This window comes from Podarcis muralis, chromosome 3 (genome assembly GCF_964188315.1).
Source record: "Podarcis muralis chromosome 3, rPodMur119.hap1.1, whole genome shotgun sequence".
In the NCBI taxonomy this organism is placed as follows: Eukaryota; Metazoa; Chordata; class Lepidosauria; order Squamata; family Lacertidae; genus Podarcis; species Podarcis muralis.
The window spans coordinates 120,743,336-120,761,480 of NC_135657.1; the positions used below are offsets into that span (position 1 = coordinate 120,743,336).

The window sequence follows — 18,145 nt, forward strand, 5'->3', positions numbered from 1 at the left end:
CTGTATTTCACCAGACCTTGGTCCTGCCCCAATTCTTGGCATGACATTACACTGATTTTGGATGTGGTAAAGGTAAAAAACTCAATAGTGCTACCCACTGCCTCCTCCCCTGCCCACGCTGTCAGGATTCAGACAAACTCTAAAACCAACCAAAGCACATCAACAGCAGGACAGAGTGCATGGCATGAGCCCATCTCTCTCTGGCCTCTCACTTGCACACTGACCACGCAAGGGGGACTTGGGTGGGGGCAACCAGAAGGACCCTGGACAGAAGCAGCCTGGTCTCCTGACATACAGTGGTACCTCGGCTAAGAACTTAATTCCTTCTGGAGGTCCGTTCTTAACCTGAAACTGTTCTTAACCTGAGGTGCCACTTTCGCTAATGGGGCCTCCTGCTGCCACTGCACGATTTCTGTTCTCATCCTGAAGCAAAGTTCTTAACCCGAAGTACTATTTCTGGGTTAGCGGAGTCTGTAACCTGAAGCGTATGTAACCTGAAGCGTCTATAACCCGAGGCACCACTGTACCTATAAGAGCATATTGATAACATTTCTCTTTCCAGAATGGTTATGGATACCTTGTATCTAACACACGAACCCCCCCCCCCGTTCCTATAAGTGGGGGGTCAAAGAAAAATCACCCCACACAGGTATGCAAGGGAAGAGGGGGAGCTACGCTACAAAGCAGAACTGCTGCAGATGTGTCACCCTTCCTTTGCCATATGTGAAAACTGTGCCCTGCCCCCAACAGCTGGGAGTGGGGTCTCCCAGGCAGCAGACACAAGGCTAAGCAGGTGCTCTCACCTGCGGGTAAATAACAGCATCTCCCCTCCTGCCATGGCAACGACTGGAGACATTTGCTTTGGGCCCACAGAACAGAGCAGTCCCAAGACACACTCCGCCTTCTTCATGGAAGGATCCAAGGGAGGAAGGCTGAGGCAGGGAAACGGAAAGAGCACACAAGTGGCAGCACTCTCCACCCATCGCGTCCTCCATGTGCTGCAGCCACTGGTGGTTGCTTTCTGATGCTGCCTTCCTGCTCTCCCTTTGCTCTCCACAGGGCCCTGTCTAGCAGCAAAAGGGGCAGCAGCACCACTTGCCCAGACCACATGGGAGCACACGGTTTGACCAGGAGCATTTCTCTGCAGGCCCCGTGACTGCAAGCTGTGTGACAAGTGCAACCCTACTCAGCGTGGAGACGGAGGGTGAGGAACCTGCTGCCCCTATCTGCCTGCAGGTGTCTTGTGTCTGCTGCTTCCAAGCTGAGCGGCTTGAGGAACTTCTGCTCTTCTACCTGCCTGAGGTACATGTAGTGACTTAACATGTGTGAAAATACTTCACATATAAAAAGCCACAAAAGCTTTCATTTTGTCCCAGTCAGTACCATTTTCAGTGAAGTTCACACAAGTGGAACCAAGCTATGACCAAAACACTCGAGCAGCGTGGACTGGTTCCACACAATAACAAAATCTGCCTATATTTTTACTTCTGCATGGACAGTGGTAACACTGCAAATATATATTGAAGGGGAGAGGGTTCACAGAGTTTTTCACATGCAGATGTGTGCAGTGACAAAGGGGTTTCTGGGATGAGACCCTCCCTCCTGTTTCCTCAGAGGAACACGTTCTCTCTCACACTAATACAGAATTCAAAAGACAGAAGCAAGGCTCTTTGTGGCTCTTTGTGGCATGCCTGGCCCACGCGAGTGAGGAGATCGTGGCACCGTAGACAACAAAGACTAGTGCAATAAGCAGGAAGGAAGGTAAACAACAGCACACAAAAGAACAAGCAAGAGAACAGAAGCACAAAACTGAAACACCTCCAAGGGAACACCGAGCTGTCAAAGTCAGCCCTGCCAGGCAGCAGCCGGAGAGTTCAGTGCATTCAGTGGAAGCCCAGCTGACAAGAGAGTTAAAACATTTCCATGTCTCACCTACCTTTACAAAGAGCTCGATTTCAGGGTCCTTTCCTTCTCCATTTGCAGGAGATGAGTCTGTCATTTTTTACCCCCCCCCCCCAAGCTAGGAGGTGTTCTGCTTACACCACAAAGCAATAAAGGTTCCAGCTCCACAACAGCTATGCTTCCTTTTATAATAAGGGGGGAAAGAGAAGGCTTGCAATGCTTTCTTCCCCTCCTCTAAACCATCTCTTTGCTGTTTCTGAAACTTCTGTTACCTGAGAAAATAAATTTCCTAGCTGAGAAAGGACTTATCAGAAGACTCTGCTACAGTTTAATGGTTCACAGGAGCAACAAGTGCTAACTGTGCTGCGTTGTGTTTCAGAGTGCTCATCTGTCAGAGCTCTGGCTCACACAGCCAGCCCAAAATAGCCCCGTGCCAGAGAAGAGGGTGGAGTTAGCTCACAGGAGAGCAGAGAGCTATTGGTACCTCAGGACAAATAGTTTCTTCTCAGCATTATATGGAAATCCATCCCCCATGTGTTTCCCTCTGCCACAGTTTTTACAAAATGATACCAGAGTGTTTCCTTAAATCTCAATGTTATCTTCCAAAGCATATTATTTTCATTACCCACATTTCGAGGGGACCTAAAGACGTGCACTCCAAGGTTCCTGCCAACGCTGCTCATTTTGCTGGCTCACAGAGCTAAAAACAAAACATGTCATTCTCTGCCTTTCATTCATTCTCCTATTCAGAGGCTGGCTATAGAGAAGGTCTCTGCAAACTCATAGAGTAACGTGACAGGTGCATAAAATGCAATGCAGCAGGGAAGAGGAGACCACTTGGGGAACATCGAATGTGTGTATGAAGTGGGGAGTGGGAAGGTGGGCAAGGAATCTTCCTGCAGTTTTTTGTCTTACATTTTGAGATCGAAGCTTTCAAAACTGCACTGATATATTGATTTCTTAGATTTCTCGAGCAATAAGAGCATAATCCATCTTTTTTAGGTATTACATTTCAACTATAATGTTTTTCCCCCTATACTGTTCTTACTTCATCCTGTGTTCTGCATTTTTACAGAAAAACAACTGGAATGTATCAATTGGCTATTCCCATTCATTTAAAGCAGGGATGGATGATCTGCAGTCCTCTGGGTGTATACATATGAAAAATATAGATTGAGACTCTTAATCTCTGGGTTGTCTGTTTGAGCCCTACGTGGGCTGAAAAATTCCTGCATTGTGGGGGTTTAGGCTAGATGAGCCTCATGTTCCCTTCCAATGCTGCAGTTCTGTGGATCTATGATCCCCATCTCACACAGTCTTCCTTCAAAGGGTTATAATTCAATGAAGGTAAATGACGACACCACGCTCTGCCTCCTCCCTCAGGTTTGAAGTCACAGGGAAGCTTCCAGGCCCCTTAGGCCTCTTCCTCAACACCTGGAAAGCCGTGTGGACAGGCAGCAAGAAGTGGAAGAGGGACCAGGGCCAGAGACAAGGAGACAAGTGCAAAGTACAAACATGCTGAATGAGAACTCTTCTGCCTAGAAGTCCCGTCAGTGAGCCTGTTCTGATCAACACACAGTGCTCTTCCAGCCCCCCGACCTTCTCTGTCACCTGCTCTGTGTATGTCAACGCAGAGCTCATCTGAATTGCGGCTGAATAAATCTGAACTGTTTCACTGCCATTGCTTCTAACAAGATCAGCAAAATGCCAATAATCAAAGCGTGGGGGACAAAATGCTCCTGCGGGGCATCAGTTTCTTTTGGAAAGACTTTTAATTTAACAGTAATGCTCATTTGGAAGGTGTTGTTGTTCGATTGCCAGGAGTTATCTAAATGCCATAATGAAACGCCAGGATCCTCCCTCCATGGAGCCTTAATAGAAACAGCTATCAAGTGCCTCTCTGTAAGATAACATATTCAGAAGAATGCCATTCGTGCCACAATTAACTTAGAAGAAAGTCCCACCTGTTTCAACAGAGCTTGCGCATGCCAGGCTTTCTTCCCAGAGGGGGGTCTGGCCTCCAACCCCACCTTTAAAAAAACCACCACCTTTTCTTGAGTGCAGCTTTTCCTACAGCGCTATGTTACAGCCTATAGCTCTGCTTAGTTGGTCTAACAGGCTCTGTTAATTGTTTTAACTGGCCCTGTCAATGTTGCTGCTTTTGTTAGTTTTGGTTATTTGATATTATTGTATTCACGGTGCTTTTACAATATTGTGAGTTGCCATGGGAAGGCTATGCACCCAAAAGCAGCACCCAAATAATTGTATAAATGAATACAAAGTATTAAAAACTTACTTTCAAGTTATACTTAACACCACATATTAACAGCTCAGTCATAACTATGTTTACACATATATTTTGTTTACTTCCAAATAATTTAACATCATTTGTCTGTTCAGTTTTGTGCATTGGAGGAGGGCTTGAATGGACGTTTTCCTGAATTTTGCCAGGAAGAGTTTTTATCAATAGTATCTCTTAGAGTGGTGAATGGCACTATTTAGTGGGAAGAAAGTCCAATGAAAATCCTCATTACATATTTTTACATGGCTGTTTATTTGTATATATTCTAAACATTTATATATGGATGTTTTATGATAACTTATATTTGTATTGCCTAATAAAGGTTCAGTGTAGAAGAATAATTTTGCCAATGTGGAGGCACCTGAGGCACACACCCCCCCCCCCCCGTGAAGCCTGCCCTCTTCCCTTGTCAAACTGAAACCCATTTTAACTAGAGCTATGCAGACCCCTACTAAGAAATATTCCTAACCTTGTTGAAACTCTTTTGGCTTACATCAAAAAACTCAAATAGTCTGAGTAGGAACTTCCTAATTTAGGTTAACATTTTTGCTTCAGGTGCTTTCAGGTGTGTTGTTTTCATAAATCTGTAAGCCACTCTGGGAGTACTTCTAGCTGAAGAATAGGGCAAAATTGCTTTGAATGACGTCTGGTGACAACTCTTAATTGGAACTAACATCCAAATCTTAGCTATTTTGTCCCGTTTTTGCTATCCCTACTCCCTTGTGATGTACACAACACTTCATAGACAGCCCTGACCAATCTATGAAGATAGCCCAAGTGTTGTCATATTACATCCATGAATCACTTAAATGTCAGTGAAACTTAAGAGCAACAGTTTATTTATACAGTCAAACCTCAGTTCCTGAACAGCTCCGTTTTCAAACATTTCGGCTCCCAAACGCCGAAAACCCCGAAGTAAATGCTCTGGTTTTTGAACATTTTTCAGAAGCTGAACGTCCAACGCAGCTTCCGCTTGAGTGCAGGAAGCTCTTGCAACCAATTGGAAGCCTCGCCTTGGTTGTTGAACATTTTGGAAGCTGAATGGTCTTCTGGAACTGTTTACGTTCGACAACCAAGGCTTGACTGTATCCAACTCTTCTACTGAAGAGCAGCATAGAATATAATAATAAAGCCAAATAATGTAATAATTAAAAATGTAATACAGCAATTTCTAAAAGCAATAGCAAAATACAGTTAACCCCTAAAACAAAGTAAAACACAGGGGCAGCAAGTGTAAAATATGTTAAGATATTAAAAATTGCAGCAAATAACCCAAGGAGTTACTCATTAAGCAGCCAAGATGGACAAGGGTCAAAGGGATGAAACTTCGGTCACATCTGTCTTATTGGTGACCATTTTTTCTTTTGATAATGCATTCAGAATAATCTACTAAGAAACAAATATTAGTGCATGCTCATCTTACTGCATCAGAAAAGGCTGGTGAGCAAGGCCAATTAGTTATTATACCAATCCAGGTTTCAGATTACACAATATAAATGAATATAAACTCAGCTCCGCAAGGGCTTTGGCATTTGCCCTTATGAAGTATACAGCAGAATATGATCATGTCACCACATTAATAAAACAGGAAGGCTGCTCAAGAAATGGAATAATCACATTCTGTGCAAGAAAACGTCATTGTACTTCATCTTTAAGGTGTGATCATCTTTCATAGGCCTGAGCTAAGTACGACTTCACAGCAAAGACTTTTGATAAGGTGAGCGCAAGGCCGATCATAAAGCACATCACTGCACAACAAAATTCTTTTTTTTTAAAAAAAGAACCACCACCTTTAGCTTGGGGGTTCTACACAAAGGGTGCATGGAGCCCACCAGCATCTCTGCTGCGTTGCCCCGTGGAAGAGGGAAAGGAGGCGAGGCGACTGCTTCTTCTCCCTGCTCATTTGCTTGGGGAGAGCAGCTGGAGAGGCAACCACAGCAAAGAGTGGCCCTGGCAGGGTTGGCAGGGGGCCCTGGCAGGGCCATGTGGACCCCTTTCTTCCTGGAGCCCATTCACCAAGCGGCAGCTCAGCAAGGGAGCAGGCAGCCCTGGAGGGAGCCTGGTCAGCTCTAGAATCTGCTCACAGAGAACAGTAAAAGAAGCCCTTGGCCAGTTGTTAAAAACAAGGCCAAGGGCTGGTTATCATGCAATGGTCACTATGGGGAAACCAGATTAAATGGCCAGCTCCACTTAGTGCTTGCTGTACTGTAAAGAAAACTATTAAAGCTTTTCAGCAGTTGCCTAACTACTACCTAAAGTCCTGTATATGCTGAAATGAGCACAGCCCTCCCCCCCCCCCATTCACCTTGTATCTGCACATTTAAAAAAAAATCTCTCTTTACCACTCTCTGCTTCCAAGCTGCTCTATGTAAAACAAGCCTCAGTGTTACCTATTCATCATAATGGAGATGCTAAAGGAGGCTTTTCCCTTTGGGGCCAAAGTGCATGAAATACACACACAGAAGCCCCTTCAGAATGGATTAAACCTATCCAAGTCTTCCGGTGCAGGGCACCTTTAATTATTATTTTTAAAGTGAAACTAAAGTCTATATAACTTTTTGATTTTTTTGGCAGAATTTGGATGCAATTCACACAAATAGTTACCCCTTCTGAGGGGATGAAGCCTGCCCAATTTCGACAAAAGGAAAGAAAGGGGGGAAATCTCAAGCCTCTCAGAAGCTCGTTTGTCTGTAAATGCCTTGTTAGCAGCAAAACCTGCCTAGCAAATACTGAGAGTTTTCCACTTCTCCTTGTAACTTGGGGCACACACAGACCTCCTAATATACGCAAGGGCTCTCCATTCTCTACTATGAACATAGCTGTCAACTTTTCCCTTTTCTTGCGAGGAATCCTATTCGGAATAAGGGAATTTCCCTTTAAAAAGGGGGAGCGTTGACAGCTATGACTATGAAGGAGAAAAAGACTCTGCCTGTGTGGACAGAGCCCCGGCTCATGTGAATCTCAGTACATATGAGGCCTTATAAGGAACGGTTGAAGGGTTTGCTGGATTTGCTTGGTCTGGAAAAGAGGAGACTGAGAGGAGATAGGAGAGCCGTCTTAGGTATCTGAAGGGCTGTCCCATGGAGGAGGGAGCAGGCTTGTTTTCTCCTGCTCTGGAGGGCAGGACTCAAAGCAATGGCTGCAAGTTACAGGAAAGGAGGTTGCAACTCAACATCAGGAAGAACTTTCTGACAGTAAGAGCTGTTGGACAGTAGAGCAGTCTCCCTCGCGAGGTGGTGGACTCTCCTTCCTTGGAGGTTGTTCAGCAGAGGTCGGAGGGCCATCTCTCATGGATGCTTTAGCTGAGATTCCTGCATTGCAGGGGGGTGGACTAGATGATCCTGGGGGTCCCTTCCAACTCTACGGTTCTATGATTCTATGATATATAGAAGCCACAAGATTGTAGTTCATGTATTGGCAAACCTACTAATGTGATTACAGTATTTAGAATCTAACTGTATACACATGCATTTAAATAGCACTGCAGCAAGTCTTCATTTCACTCCTGCTGTTTCCTGTTACAGCTTCCAGAGGGCACTATTTTGCTGTTTTATACCAGTGGCCAAAAAACCCGAATGAATGAAAAGGAAAAGAAACCTGATGACAAACTTTGCAAATCTTTCATATAATATGGGCTGGTGGTTCACCTGCAGCAGGGATGTATTATTTTGGATTGAATGCTCACTTGACTGAATGCTCCCCCAAATACCCGCCAGGAAGGATCCACTTAGAAAACTGGATGTTAAGGGTAGAGATACAGAGTTTTATTTGGAAAGTACGTGCAAAAGGAAGTCTGGATGAGCCTCTAGTTTAAAATGGTTTGGGCTCAGAAGTACATTTCCACACCTGAGTTCGTCTTCTTCTGAACCCCCCCCCCCCATGTTAAGGGCTGGTATTAAAAGCACAGAAGAAATCTGAACCCAGCAGGATGCCAGGCATATAGTGCCAGTCCTATCATAGAAGAAGAAGAAGAAGAAGAAGAAGAAGAAGAAGAAGAAGAAGAAGAAGAAGAAGTAGTTGTTTATTTATACCCCGCCCTCCCTGGCTCAGGGCAGCTAACACCAATGAAGTTACAATAAAACGTAATAGGAAGAAAAGGGAAAAAACGTTAATTAAAATATGGGTTAAAATACAATTTAAAATGCAGCCTCATTTTAGTAGTAGCCCATAAATCAAAACCATAAGGGGAGGGAAACATAAGGGTCAGACTGAGTCCAAACCAAAGGCAGGCGGAACAGCTCTGTCTTGCAGGCCCTGAGGAAAGATGTCAAGTCCCGCAGGGCCCTGGTCTCTTGTGACAGAGCGTTCCACCAAGTCGAGGCCAGTGCTGAAAAGGCCCTGGCCCTAGCCACCTTGGCCCTGGCCAATCTAACCACCTTGCGGCTTGGGACCTCCAGAGTGTTGTTATATGTGGACCTTAAGGTCCTCTGCAGGGTACACCAGGAGAGGCGGTCCCGTAGGACTGACTGCCGTTGACAAAGAGAAGCTACCCCACTAGGCAATCAGTTCCATGACACACGGCTGCACTAATCCGCATAGCACTAGAGATCTGGCTGATGGACATGACAATCTTGGACTGCAGCCTTTGAGTCAGAAGCACTGAGTCCATTGCATTCTCTTACATACATTTGCTACATTCCTGGCTTGTGCCTATCCCAGTCTGCGCAAGTATCACATGACCATCGACATCCATGCAGATCAGAAATGGTCATCTCCTGCTTCTTTCACAATTCCTTCCAGCACAGATCCAACAGAGTGAGAAGAGCCAGTGTACAGGGTCCTATATACTAAAAGAGGACTCATTGACCAAGTATGGATCCTCTGGTGGCCAAAACAGAATCAATCATCCAGAAGAAGAGGGACCAGTAGCCTTTGGAGAACTGGGGTGTTTGCAGAAGCGCAGCAGGGAAAGTCCTGCGAAGGAGGGGAACCCCTGACAGCCCAGTAAGGACTGAGCATGCTCAGTGAGCATGACGAGCTCAGGGGTTTGACTGGCATTGTGCTGGCAGTGCTGCATACCTTCCATAAATGAATAATATCCTGACTGCTGACCTAGTGAGGAGTATCACTCTCTTGCTCTCCTTCGAGATCTGCTGCCCTTATTCATTTTTAATGTCGCACCTTGATACTTTTGTGCTAAAGTTTCCACAAACTTTGCCAGTCTAATTAGTCCTTTTTTCACATATCATTTTAAAGCAATCTGAAACCATGGTTCCCTAACTCCAACCCCTCATGTTGAGGGTCTTGGTGGACCACTTAATGATTTTTCTGACTGTTGTAGCAATTGTGAGGGACTGTGGCCGCGTTTGCATGTCCAAATCATGGCTTAACAATAACTCATGAACCTGCTGGCTCCAAAGGAAGAGGAGACTGCAGGCACTCTGCTCCTCACTGAGCCTTTTAGGTGCAGCAGCAGCTAAGTCAAGGTTTGGCTTAGTATGCAGTTTGACCCCAGGATTGTGGTGAAGGTCCCATCAACTGTAGCCAAGATAAGAGGTCATGGTTATGGAGGAGAGAGCTTAAATGTGAGTCGAAGGTTTGGACACTACAAGTTCCTCTCTGGGAGTCAGCACAGTCATTTGTTCTCAGGAAGTGTGTGACACGGGAAAGAGGCCTTTCACACAGGCCACTTAGTGCAGAGCCCTTTAGCTTCAGGCAGGAATAACAGGTTTCTACTGTCAAGGCTGAGCCACGGGCAGCAGTCCGAGATCAGCCAGAGGTTGGAAACCGAAAGCCAGCAGTCAGGATGGAAGAGGAACTTGCAGGACGACACGAAGGCCCTGTTGCTCAGTCACAACTCAACGGGAACAGGAGAGCTTTCCTGTCCAGGAGGGTCCAGTCTGGAGGGGCAGAGCCAGTCCAGTGCCTGAGGGCACCTTCAGTGAGGAGCTGTTGCCTGCAGCACACTGCTTGCCACAAGGACCAGCTGTCCACCAATCCCCACAGCCCCTGGCATCCCCAGAGCTGGAAGATGGAGGCAGTTGAGGCCTGCCCAAAATGGGATGGATGCAGTTCCAGCGTGGGCTCATCACTCCTGGGTGCATCCTGACATGAAGTGAGCACAATGCAACTGGCAATATGTTTGAAAAAGCACCTTTCAGTGCTCACACAACTGCGCTCACATGAGGTGGACAGCAGCACCAGGCTCACTGGCTGGCCTCCTCTGTCACAGCCCCATCGGCCGGGTCCTGTTTGGGAGTGGATGCTCTGAAGTAGGCAGACAGAGGGACTCCCCACATGGTGGAGAACCCTGACAAGGGCGCAGAATCACACAGGAAGCCTCAACGTGCACAGCAGGCTCCCTTCTGCATAGCTTTACACACACACCATGTGGGGGGTGGAGCAGGGGGCGAGGAAGGCGAGGATGGGGTGACGGACCAAGGCCAGCAAGTGAAGCCTTGTGCTTCCTCTCATGTGAGTGTCATCGCAGGAGACCTAATGCCTGAATATGTTCCCTGATTTGCTGTGCTTGGAGCTTTTATACTCTTGCTATTCTTAGAATATATTCTTATCGAGCACACAGCCAATCAGCTCTCGAGGCCTGAGAGAAACTTTGCCCCCTGCTCAACTGTTTTTCAGAGCCAGTGGAGAAAGGAGCCAAAGAAAAGGCTTTATTGCTACAGTTGTCAGTAATTAGACCTATCATGGACACCAGCTGAATCAACAGCAATGCAATGTTCAGAGGAATGAATATGTGAAATTAATTGCTCTTATCGGAGGAATTAGTTGCTTCTGATCAAACTGCTGCATGCTTTACTGCCATCTCAGTGTGCTTCACGTTTATGAGAAGGAAGGATATAGCACCTCAAAATGGCAGTGAAAACAATGAAGCAGCCATTTAAAGAATACGTACCGGTACTTTATGCTGAATGAGCATAGTTCCTCAGAACTTTCAATGTTTCTTCCGAGTAAGCAATTACACAGTCAAGCCTTGGTTATGTATATGGCGTTTACTGACCTGACTAAGGACTTCGACACTGTAAATCGTAATGCCCTGTGGACTGTCCTTCTGAAAACTGGCTGCCCAGATAAATTTGTGAACATCATTCAGCTCCTCCATGATAATATGACAGCAACCACCGCAGATAACAATGGCTCTCAAAGTGAACCATTCACAGTGGGCTCAGGTGTTAAATGGGGTTGTGTTATTGCCCAAACTCTATTTTTCTCATTGCCATGATCCTACAACTGTCGAAGGGAAACTTCCCACTGTGGTAGAAATCATATATCAAACAGACAAACAGATGGAAAGCTCTTTAATCTGAGCAGGCTGAAAGCAAAGAGTAAGGTTACCATAAGTTCCAACGTAGTTGGACAACGTAGTGTGTGCACACTCAGAGGGTGACCTCCAAACCATCCTAAATAAATATATTCACAGTTTAAGGAAAGCTTGGCCTATTGCTCAACATCCAAAAAACCAAAGTGCTGCACCAACAAGCACAAAACAACCCCTCTGCAGCACCACAAATCCAACTCAATGGTGTAACGTTCAAAAGTGTTGATCACTTCTCCTACCTGGGCAGTTACGTTTCCACAAGGGCCAACATTGATGCCGAAATCCAGCATTGCCAGAGTTCTGTGAATGCAGCTTTTCCCGACTGAAGGGCAGAGAGTTTGAGGAGGGAAATCAAAATGCTTGTTTACAAAGCTATTGTACTACCAACCTTACTGTATGCTTGTGAAACATGGACCACTTATAAACACAATCTCCAACTCCTCAAAAGATTCCATCAATGGTGTCTCCAAAAATTTTTACACATCACTTGGGAAGACAGGCAAACTAATGCCAGTGTACTGGAAGAAGCAAAGATCACCAGTGTCGAAGCAATGATTCTTCAATATCAACTTCGTTGGACTGGTCATAATGTTCGGATGCCTGACTATCATCTTCCAAAGCAACTACTCTATTCCCAGCTTAAGAATGAAAAGCGTAATACTGGTGGTCAACAAAAGAGGTTTAAAGACTCTCTCAAGGCAATTCTTAAAAAAAAGTAGTAGTATAAACACTGAGAACTGGGAAACACTGGCCTGCAAGTGCTCCAATTGGAGAACAGCCTTTACCAAAGGTGTCATGGGCTTTGAAGATGCTCAAACTCAGGATGAAAAGGAGAAATGTGCTAAGAAATGTGCATGTTTGGCAAACCCTCACCATGATCAACTCCCACCTAGAAACCTATGTCCCCACTGTGGAAGGACGTGTGGATTCAGAATTGGCCCTCACAGTCACTTATGGACTCACTGTTAAAACCATGTTCATGGAAGACAATCTTACTCGACCACTGTACAAGTGATCGCCAAAGAAGAAGACTGTTGCAAAACTCTTGTCCAGGCAGAAACAATGCGGCAGTGCTACAATGCTCTTAATATGCATGCAGCTTAATGTAAACAACCCACCATAAGCAATTTTTACTATTTTTATAACACCTACCCTGGCTCAATATACAAACTTGTGGCTCACAATTAAAAGTGGTCATACCATCATAAAATATGATATGCAAAAGAGCAGGTGAGAGAAAATGTAAGGTCTGATCCGCAAGCATAGAGAGATTTGAGAATCACTTGATTTTGTGTATAAAACACACCCCATGGAAACCTTTGTTCATTCTCTGCAAGTTCAGACATGCCACAAACACTCAGAAACTATTTGTTAGCTTTGTGGGTTTCTCCCGAAACAGTCTTTGTAAAGCAAACTAGTGTGATATGGGACAGGCCTGTGTGTGGGACACAGTGTTAAAATTATGGAACCATAAATCAAGTCAGCTAAAAATGGCCATTAAATGGCCAGGCTTATATTGTGGGGGGAGATGTTCACAGGGGCATCCTTCCCACCCTCAACAACTGGTATCATAGGCTGCAATCCTACATTCAGGGAGTAGGATTCAAGCACCAATGAACAGAGCAGAAGTTACTGCCAAGTAAACATGCATAGGCTTCGCATGCAAATATCTGTATATCAAGGTCCATCAATGTTGCTTGCCTAGTGAGTTTTCTCCTTGTAAAATATATTTTTCACTATCCTGTTTTAATAGGGAAGTACACCAGACTGGTACTAGAGAGTAGCACTGGGAGACTTCTGTTTGACCCCCGCCACCATGGCAGTTGATTTATGGATCCTTCAGGGCTCTATTCTGTCCCCAATGCTACTTAACAATTATATGAAGCTACTGAGTGAGGTCAATAGTGCCATTATTATTTGAGAATAGTTAAACTGCTGTTTCTATTGCATGTTTCTGTGTTTTAAGAGCTTGGTTTTATGGAATTTTATTGTTTCCCGTTCTGATCTGTGGATGTTTGGTAGCATATAAATATGCTAAATAAATAAAATAACTTTGAAAGTAAACATTGCTAATCACTACATATAAAATATTTAAAAGTGTATCTCAGGTATGTGCATGTGATGCCCACAGAACTTTCAGGGATTTTCTGTAATGATTGGTGTGAATTAGCATTTGCATTATTATCTCTTAGGTGCTCTGCCAATATTATCATATCTGTTCAGTAGTGTCGAGAGCACTCTTATTGGCTACAAAATAAAAATGCATTTTCTGTCGGAGTAGCACTGGGAGCTGCCAACATGCCAGTTAACTAATGAGCACAGTGCATCTCCCAGGAAGCATTCACAAGGCAGGACCCTCAAAGCTCTCCAGGCCAGGGCGCATGGCTTTCAGATGCTGGACAGAGCTCACTGGTGGTGGTGTTTTCCCCTTGCTGGGGAACCAGCACCACCCCTTAAGGCTCCATCACTCTGTCCCCATTAAGTACACAAATGGACAGCAGTGCGACAGGTTGGAGCTGTTGTCTTTATTTATTTTACATTTCATGAACAATCCTAGCTTAGGTTCCCCTAACACTTTTTCTCATTAGTAAACACAATAGGCATGCTTTAAAACTATTTTTTCTGTTAGTATACATTTTCCTTTCAGTAAAGAAGTAAGGGAGCAATCCAAATCAGATCAAGCAGGATGTGTGGAGTTAGGAAGAGGCACATCTCTGGTTGGGCTCAGAAGGGGCTCATCCTCAGCCAGAGACGCATCAGTATAAGTCCTCCTTCCAGCAAAGCAGGCTGAGCCGAGGGCAGGATAAATGCTGAAAAGGGGGCATGGATGGGATGGGGCAGACAGACCCCTGTTCCAAACTTTGTTCAGCTTGGTGACACGATCTAGCAACCCAGCAGAAGGTGCACTGGCAGAAGAGTGGTGTCTAAAGGCTTGCTTACCCTCTGCTAGGCTTGGCGACAGGGCTGGCCCTCCCATAAGGCAAGGTGAGGCAACTGCCTCAGGCGGCAGGATTCACAGGGGCAACACAGCTGGCCTCCAATGAATGCATTGCCTGCTGCAGAATGTTCTTTGGCGCCCAGATCTGCTGCCTCCTTGCCATCCTTGCCCCCAGTGCCATCTCCACAGCAGCCTCTCGGCAAATAGGAGCTGCTGTGGGTCTCCTTCCACCACTAGGCAAGAAAAGGCAGGGGCTGCCCTCTGGGGTCTCCTGGGGTCTGCACCTGCCCAGCACGATTCAGAGAGCCCCCCCCCCAATGGCTTTGCTTCCCACTTCCGCTGTCAGCTAAGGCTTATTAGATTCCCTGCTTGCTCCCAATGTAGATCTTTACTCCCTCCTCCTTCCCTGGTGAGGGAAGCCAAAGCCATTTTGTCGTTTGTCTCAGGTGCCAAAATGTATTGCGCCAGCCCTGCTCAGCAGCAGCCCTTCTCCTGAATGAAGTTTGGTTGCATCATTTACCCCAGTGTATCCACTGAAAAGAATTTCCTATAGTTTGTATGACTCTGTTATATGTGATATATGCACCAATGGATCCTGCCCCTGCAAGTGTTACGTGGTAATCTACCTAGTGCTCAAAGGAGGGAGAACAGGATTCCTTGCGCATTCTGTCTTCTGATAGAGAGAAGGCTCTTCATCAGGGATCTGGGAAGTGTTTTGCCCATTTCCTCACCATGAATGATTGCAACAGAGGCATCACTTAGGAAGCCAGCACAGCCCATGGCTTCTCAATTCATGCACAATGGCACAAAAGCACTTCTGCCCAGAAACCAGGCAAACATAGCAAAGTATAAGCTTTTCTCAAGAGAGCATTATGTCAGAAAAGTGACCCTGGAAAAAGCCATGAAAGAGCAGAGGGACAGTCTGAAATCACACAGGTGCAGTTCTACGGCTGAAGCCAATCAGGTCTGACTGTGCAAACTGCCTGGACAGAAGACTGCCTGAGACCCCTCTCCAAGCTGGGCTGAGCAATTCACAAGGACAAACCATGCACATCCTACAGTATAACTTCAAATTATGTAGTAGTTATTAGTTATTAGTTAATTTGAAGTTATACTGTAGGAAAGCATGAGCTCTAAAGTGTGTTATTTTCTTCTGCAAAGCACAAGTCCTCCAATAGCTCAAATATGATCACAATTATTATGGTAGTTTAGAGGTTGATCAAATGTCCAAACCAGTTAGCAATGGGCAATTGTTGAGTAGCTTGCTTTTGAGTTACAAAAAGATTTCATCAGACAAAACAGCAAAGAAACAAGCAAATCTAATACAGACATTCTCCCCTCCCACCGTGTCCGGCCCCCCCACCCCCCCCAGTTAGGGAAATCTTAGTCTCATTCACATAATTGTGTATATACTTGGAAAAAGAACCTGCCTTAATGATGAGGAAAAGCTGAAGGTCCTCTTTCTGAAAGTTGTTTTCTTCTGAATTATTATTGCCGGGCAATCTGATGGTATTTTGAGCATTTCTGGCCATGCTGTGGATCTTCTTTAGAATGTGATCGGTTGAAGACGCTTTATTTGCAGAGGAGCTCCCTTTGTCACTTTGTGCTGGGCTAAGCAGCTGCATCTCATCCTGATGTTGCTGACCTTCCAGAGCAAAAATCTCTCTCTGAAAGGAATTTCGTTCTTCTTTCCCATTGCAGCTATACTGAAATGACAGAGAATCCACATAGCTATTTTCCAGGCTCTCTTCACTTCTCATGTCCATGCAGTCTGCCACAGCCTTAAAAGAAAGGCATGCTAGGTCTTCACTGATTTGATCATAAACTTGTTCCGCTTCCTCTGAATTTGGAATTCCACACAGCCTAGCATTCTCCGTGTTTCCCACTTTTTCCATGCTGGGCAGTTAGTTAAATCAGCTGCTTCGGTGATCTCTGAGACTTGGAACTAACTTGGCAACCGTGACAGATAAACAGTGAGAGTAAGCAATGTTTGTGGTATACTTTCTGAATGCATTGTTACACGTGACAGATTACCAGCAATCATTTACAGACAGCTTTAAATCAACACTCTCCTGACTTGCTCCCCTTTAACCCTTGCACTGTTCAAAGTACCTACACACGATTCTCAAAATAATTTAATGTTCTATTTTTACATCATGGTTTTTGTAAAAATGGGAGGACTAATAAAATGTAATTATTTTCACCTGGTTTTGTTGGGATTGATCTCTTATCTATCAAAACACACACACACTTTTACCATTTGAAGACTGAAAGCAACAGCAGCAAATGTTTGCTGGGTTGTTTTCTGTTCTGGATATAGGATGAATTCCCTTGTCATCTCATTGTAGGGACCCAGTATCACGCCAGTCTCAGATAATAATAGTTTTATTTATACCCAGCCACTCTGGGCGGCTTCCAGTACATAATAAAACATCAAACATTAAAAACTACCCATTACAGGGCTCCCTTCAGATGTCTTCTAAAAGTCCCATAGCTTTTTATCTCCTTGACATCTGATGGGACGGTGTTCCACAAGTGTTGCAAGAAAAACTGCAAGAAGTTTTATCTGAAGAAGTGTGCATGCACACGAAAGCTCATACCAAGAACTAACTTAGTTGGTCTTTAAGGTGCTACTGGAAGGAATTTTTTTTGCATTAACTGAGTTTGTAAGACAAACACAAGGACTCTTACAAACATTCCCAAACAATTAGGACTGGGGTACATTCATATGATGGGGGGGGGGGACAGAATCACAATTGAGATGTTTTGATAACACACAGCTTTCTCTGTAACACCTGAGTTGGGAGAGACTGTGCAGCTTTTTGGTGCCTGGATAGTGGTGGGCTCGGTGATGGTGAATAAGCTAAACCTGAATCTTGAAAAGACAGAGCCTTGGTGGGTTACTCCCTTTTCTAAGAACTGGGGACTGTTCTCCATGATACTGCACTCCCCCTTGTAGACTGTGGGTAGAGTTTGAGAAAACTATGCTGGTGCAAGTCCAGGTGGAAACCACAGCTGAGTGCCTTTCACCAGCTTTGGCTGTCCCTGAACAGGCCGTGTCTGGCTACTATTGGTGATTTCATGGCTGAAATCAGCAGCACAATTCCCTCTACAAGGCTGCCTTAAGGTCTGGCTCAGAAGCTGCAGTTGGTGTAGAACACTTTGGGGGACATCTCACAAACAATGCAGGTGTTGAAAGCTCTGAACTGACTGCCAACTGACTTCAGTAGCACTCCTGAAGCACATTTATAGTTCACATTTTGACATAAAAAGCTCTAGGCAGCTCAGGACTGAAACCTGAAAGACAGCCTGCAGCATAAACCAAAATGTAGCAGACTCTAGAATGCATTTAAACATACACACATATATACCGGTACATACAAAGCTTTACACAAAAAATTGTGAAATTCAAACTGATATGGATATGATTTGGCACTCACTTTTCCTTGTTTTAGCATGCACTGAAGATAGAGGAAACTATCAGAAGACACTTCCTTGGAAATAACTTTGTTTAGGAATGTGATCACTCAAGCTTTACAGGAAGGAAATTAGTTAGAGTATAATAATAGGTATTAAGTAAAACACCTATTCGTGTACTCTAACGCAGAGACCATGTAGGAGAGAGTAGATCTAGAAATTTTAACTACCGGTATATGCTGAGTCTACTGCTAGTTCCTCTGCTGTATATACACTAGGAAGAGGATTGTGACAAAGTAATTTTGAATCA

General features: G+C 44.8%; 1 protein-coding gene across 4 annotated transcripts in view; it reads right to left on the reverse strand.

Moving 5' to 3' along the window:
* Window positions 1-18,145, reverse strand: part of CLIC5 (chloride intracellular channel 5) — a 64,565-nt gene that overhangs the window by 36,330 nt on the left and 10,090 nt on the right. For 2 of the 4 annotated variants that reach the window (XM_028721857.2, XM_077926614.1), the window contains exon 1: window positions 1,937-2,292. The exons of 1 other annotated variant lie outside the window; for it this stretch is intronic. In XM_028721857.2, the coding sequence (XP_028577690.1) occupies window positions 1,937-1,999 (63 nt within the window). In that variant the 5' untranslated portion in view covers window positions 2,000-2,292. Of the gene's footprint in view, window positions 1-1,936; window positions 2,293-15,848; window positions 16,396-18,145 lie in introns of those variants that run through there. One more of the 4 variants, XM_028721856.2, reaches the window with a different exon arrangement.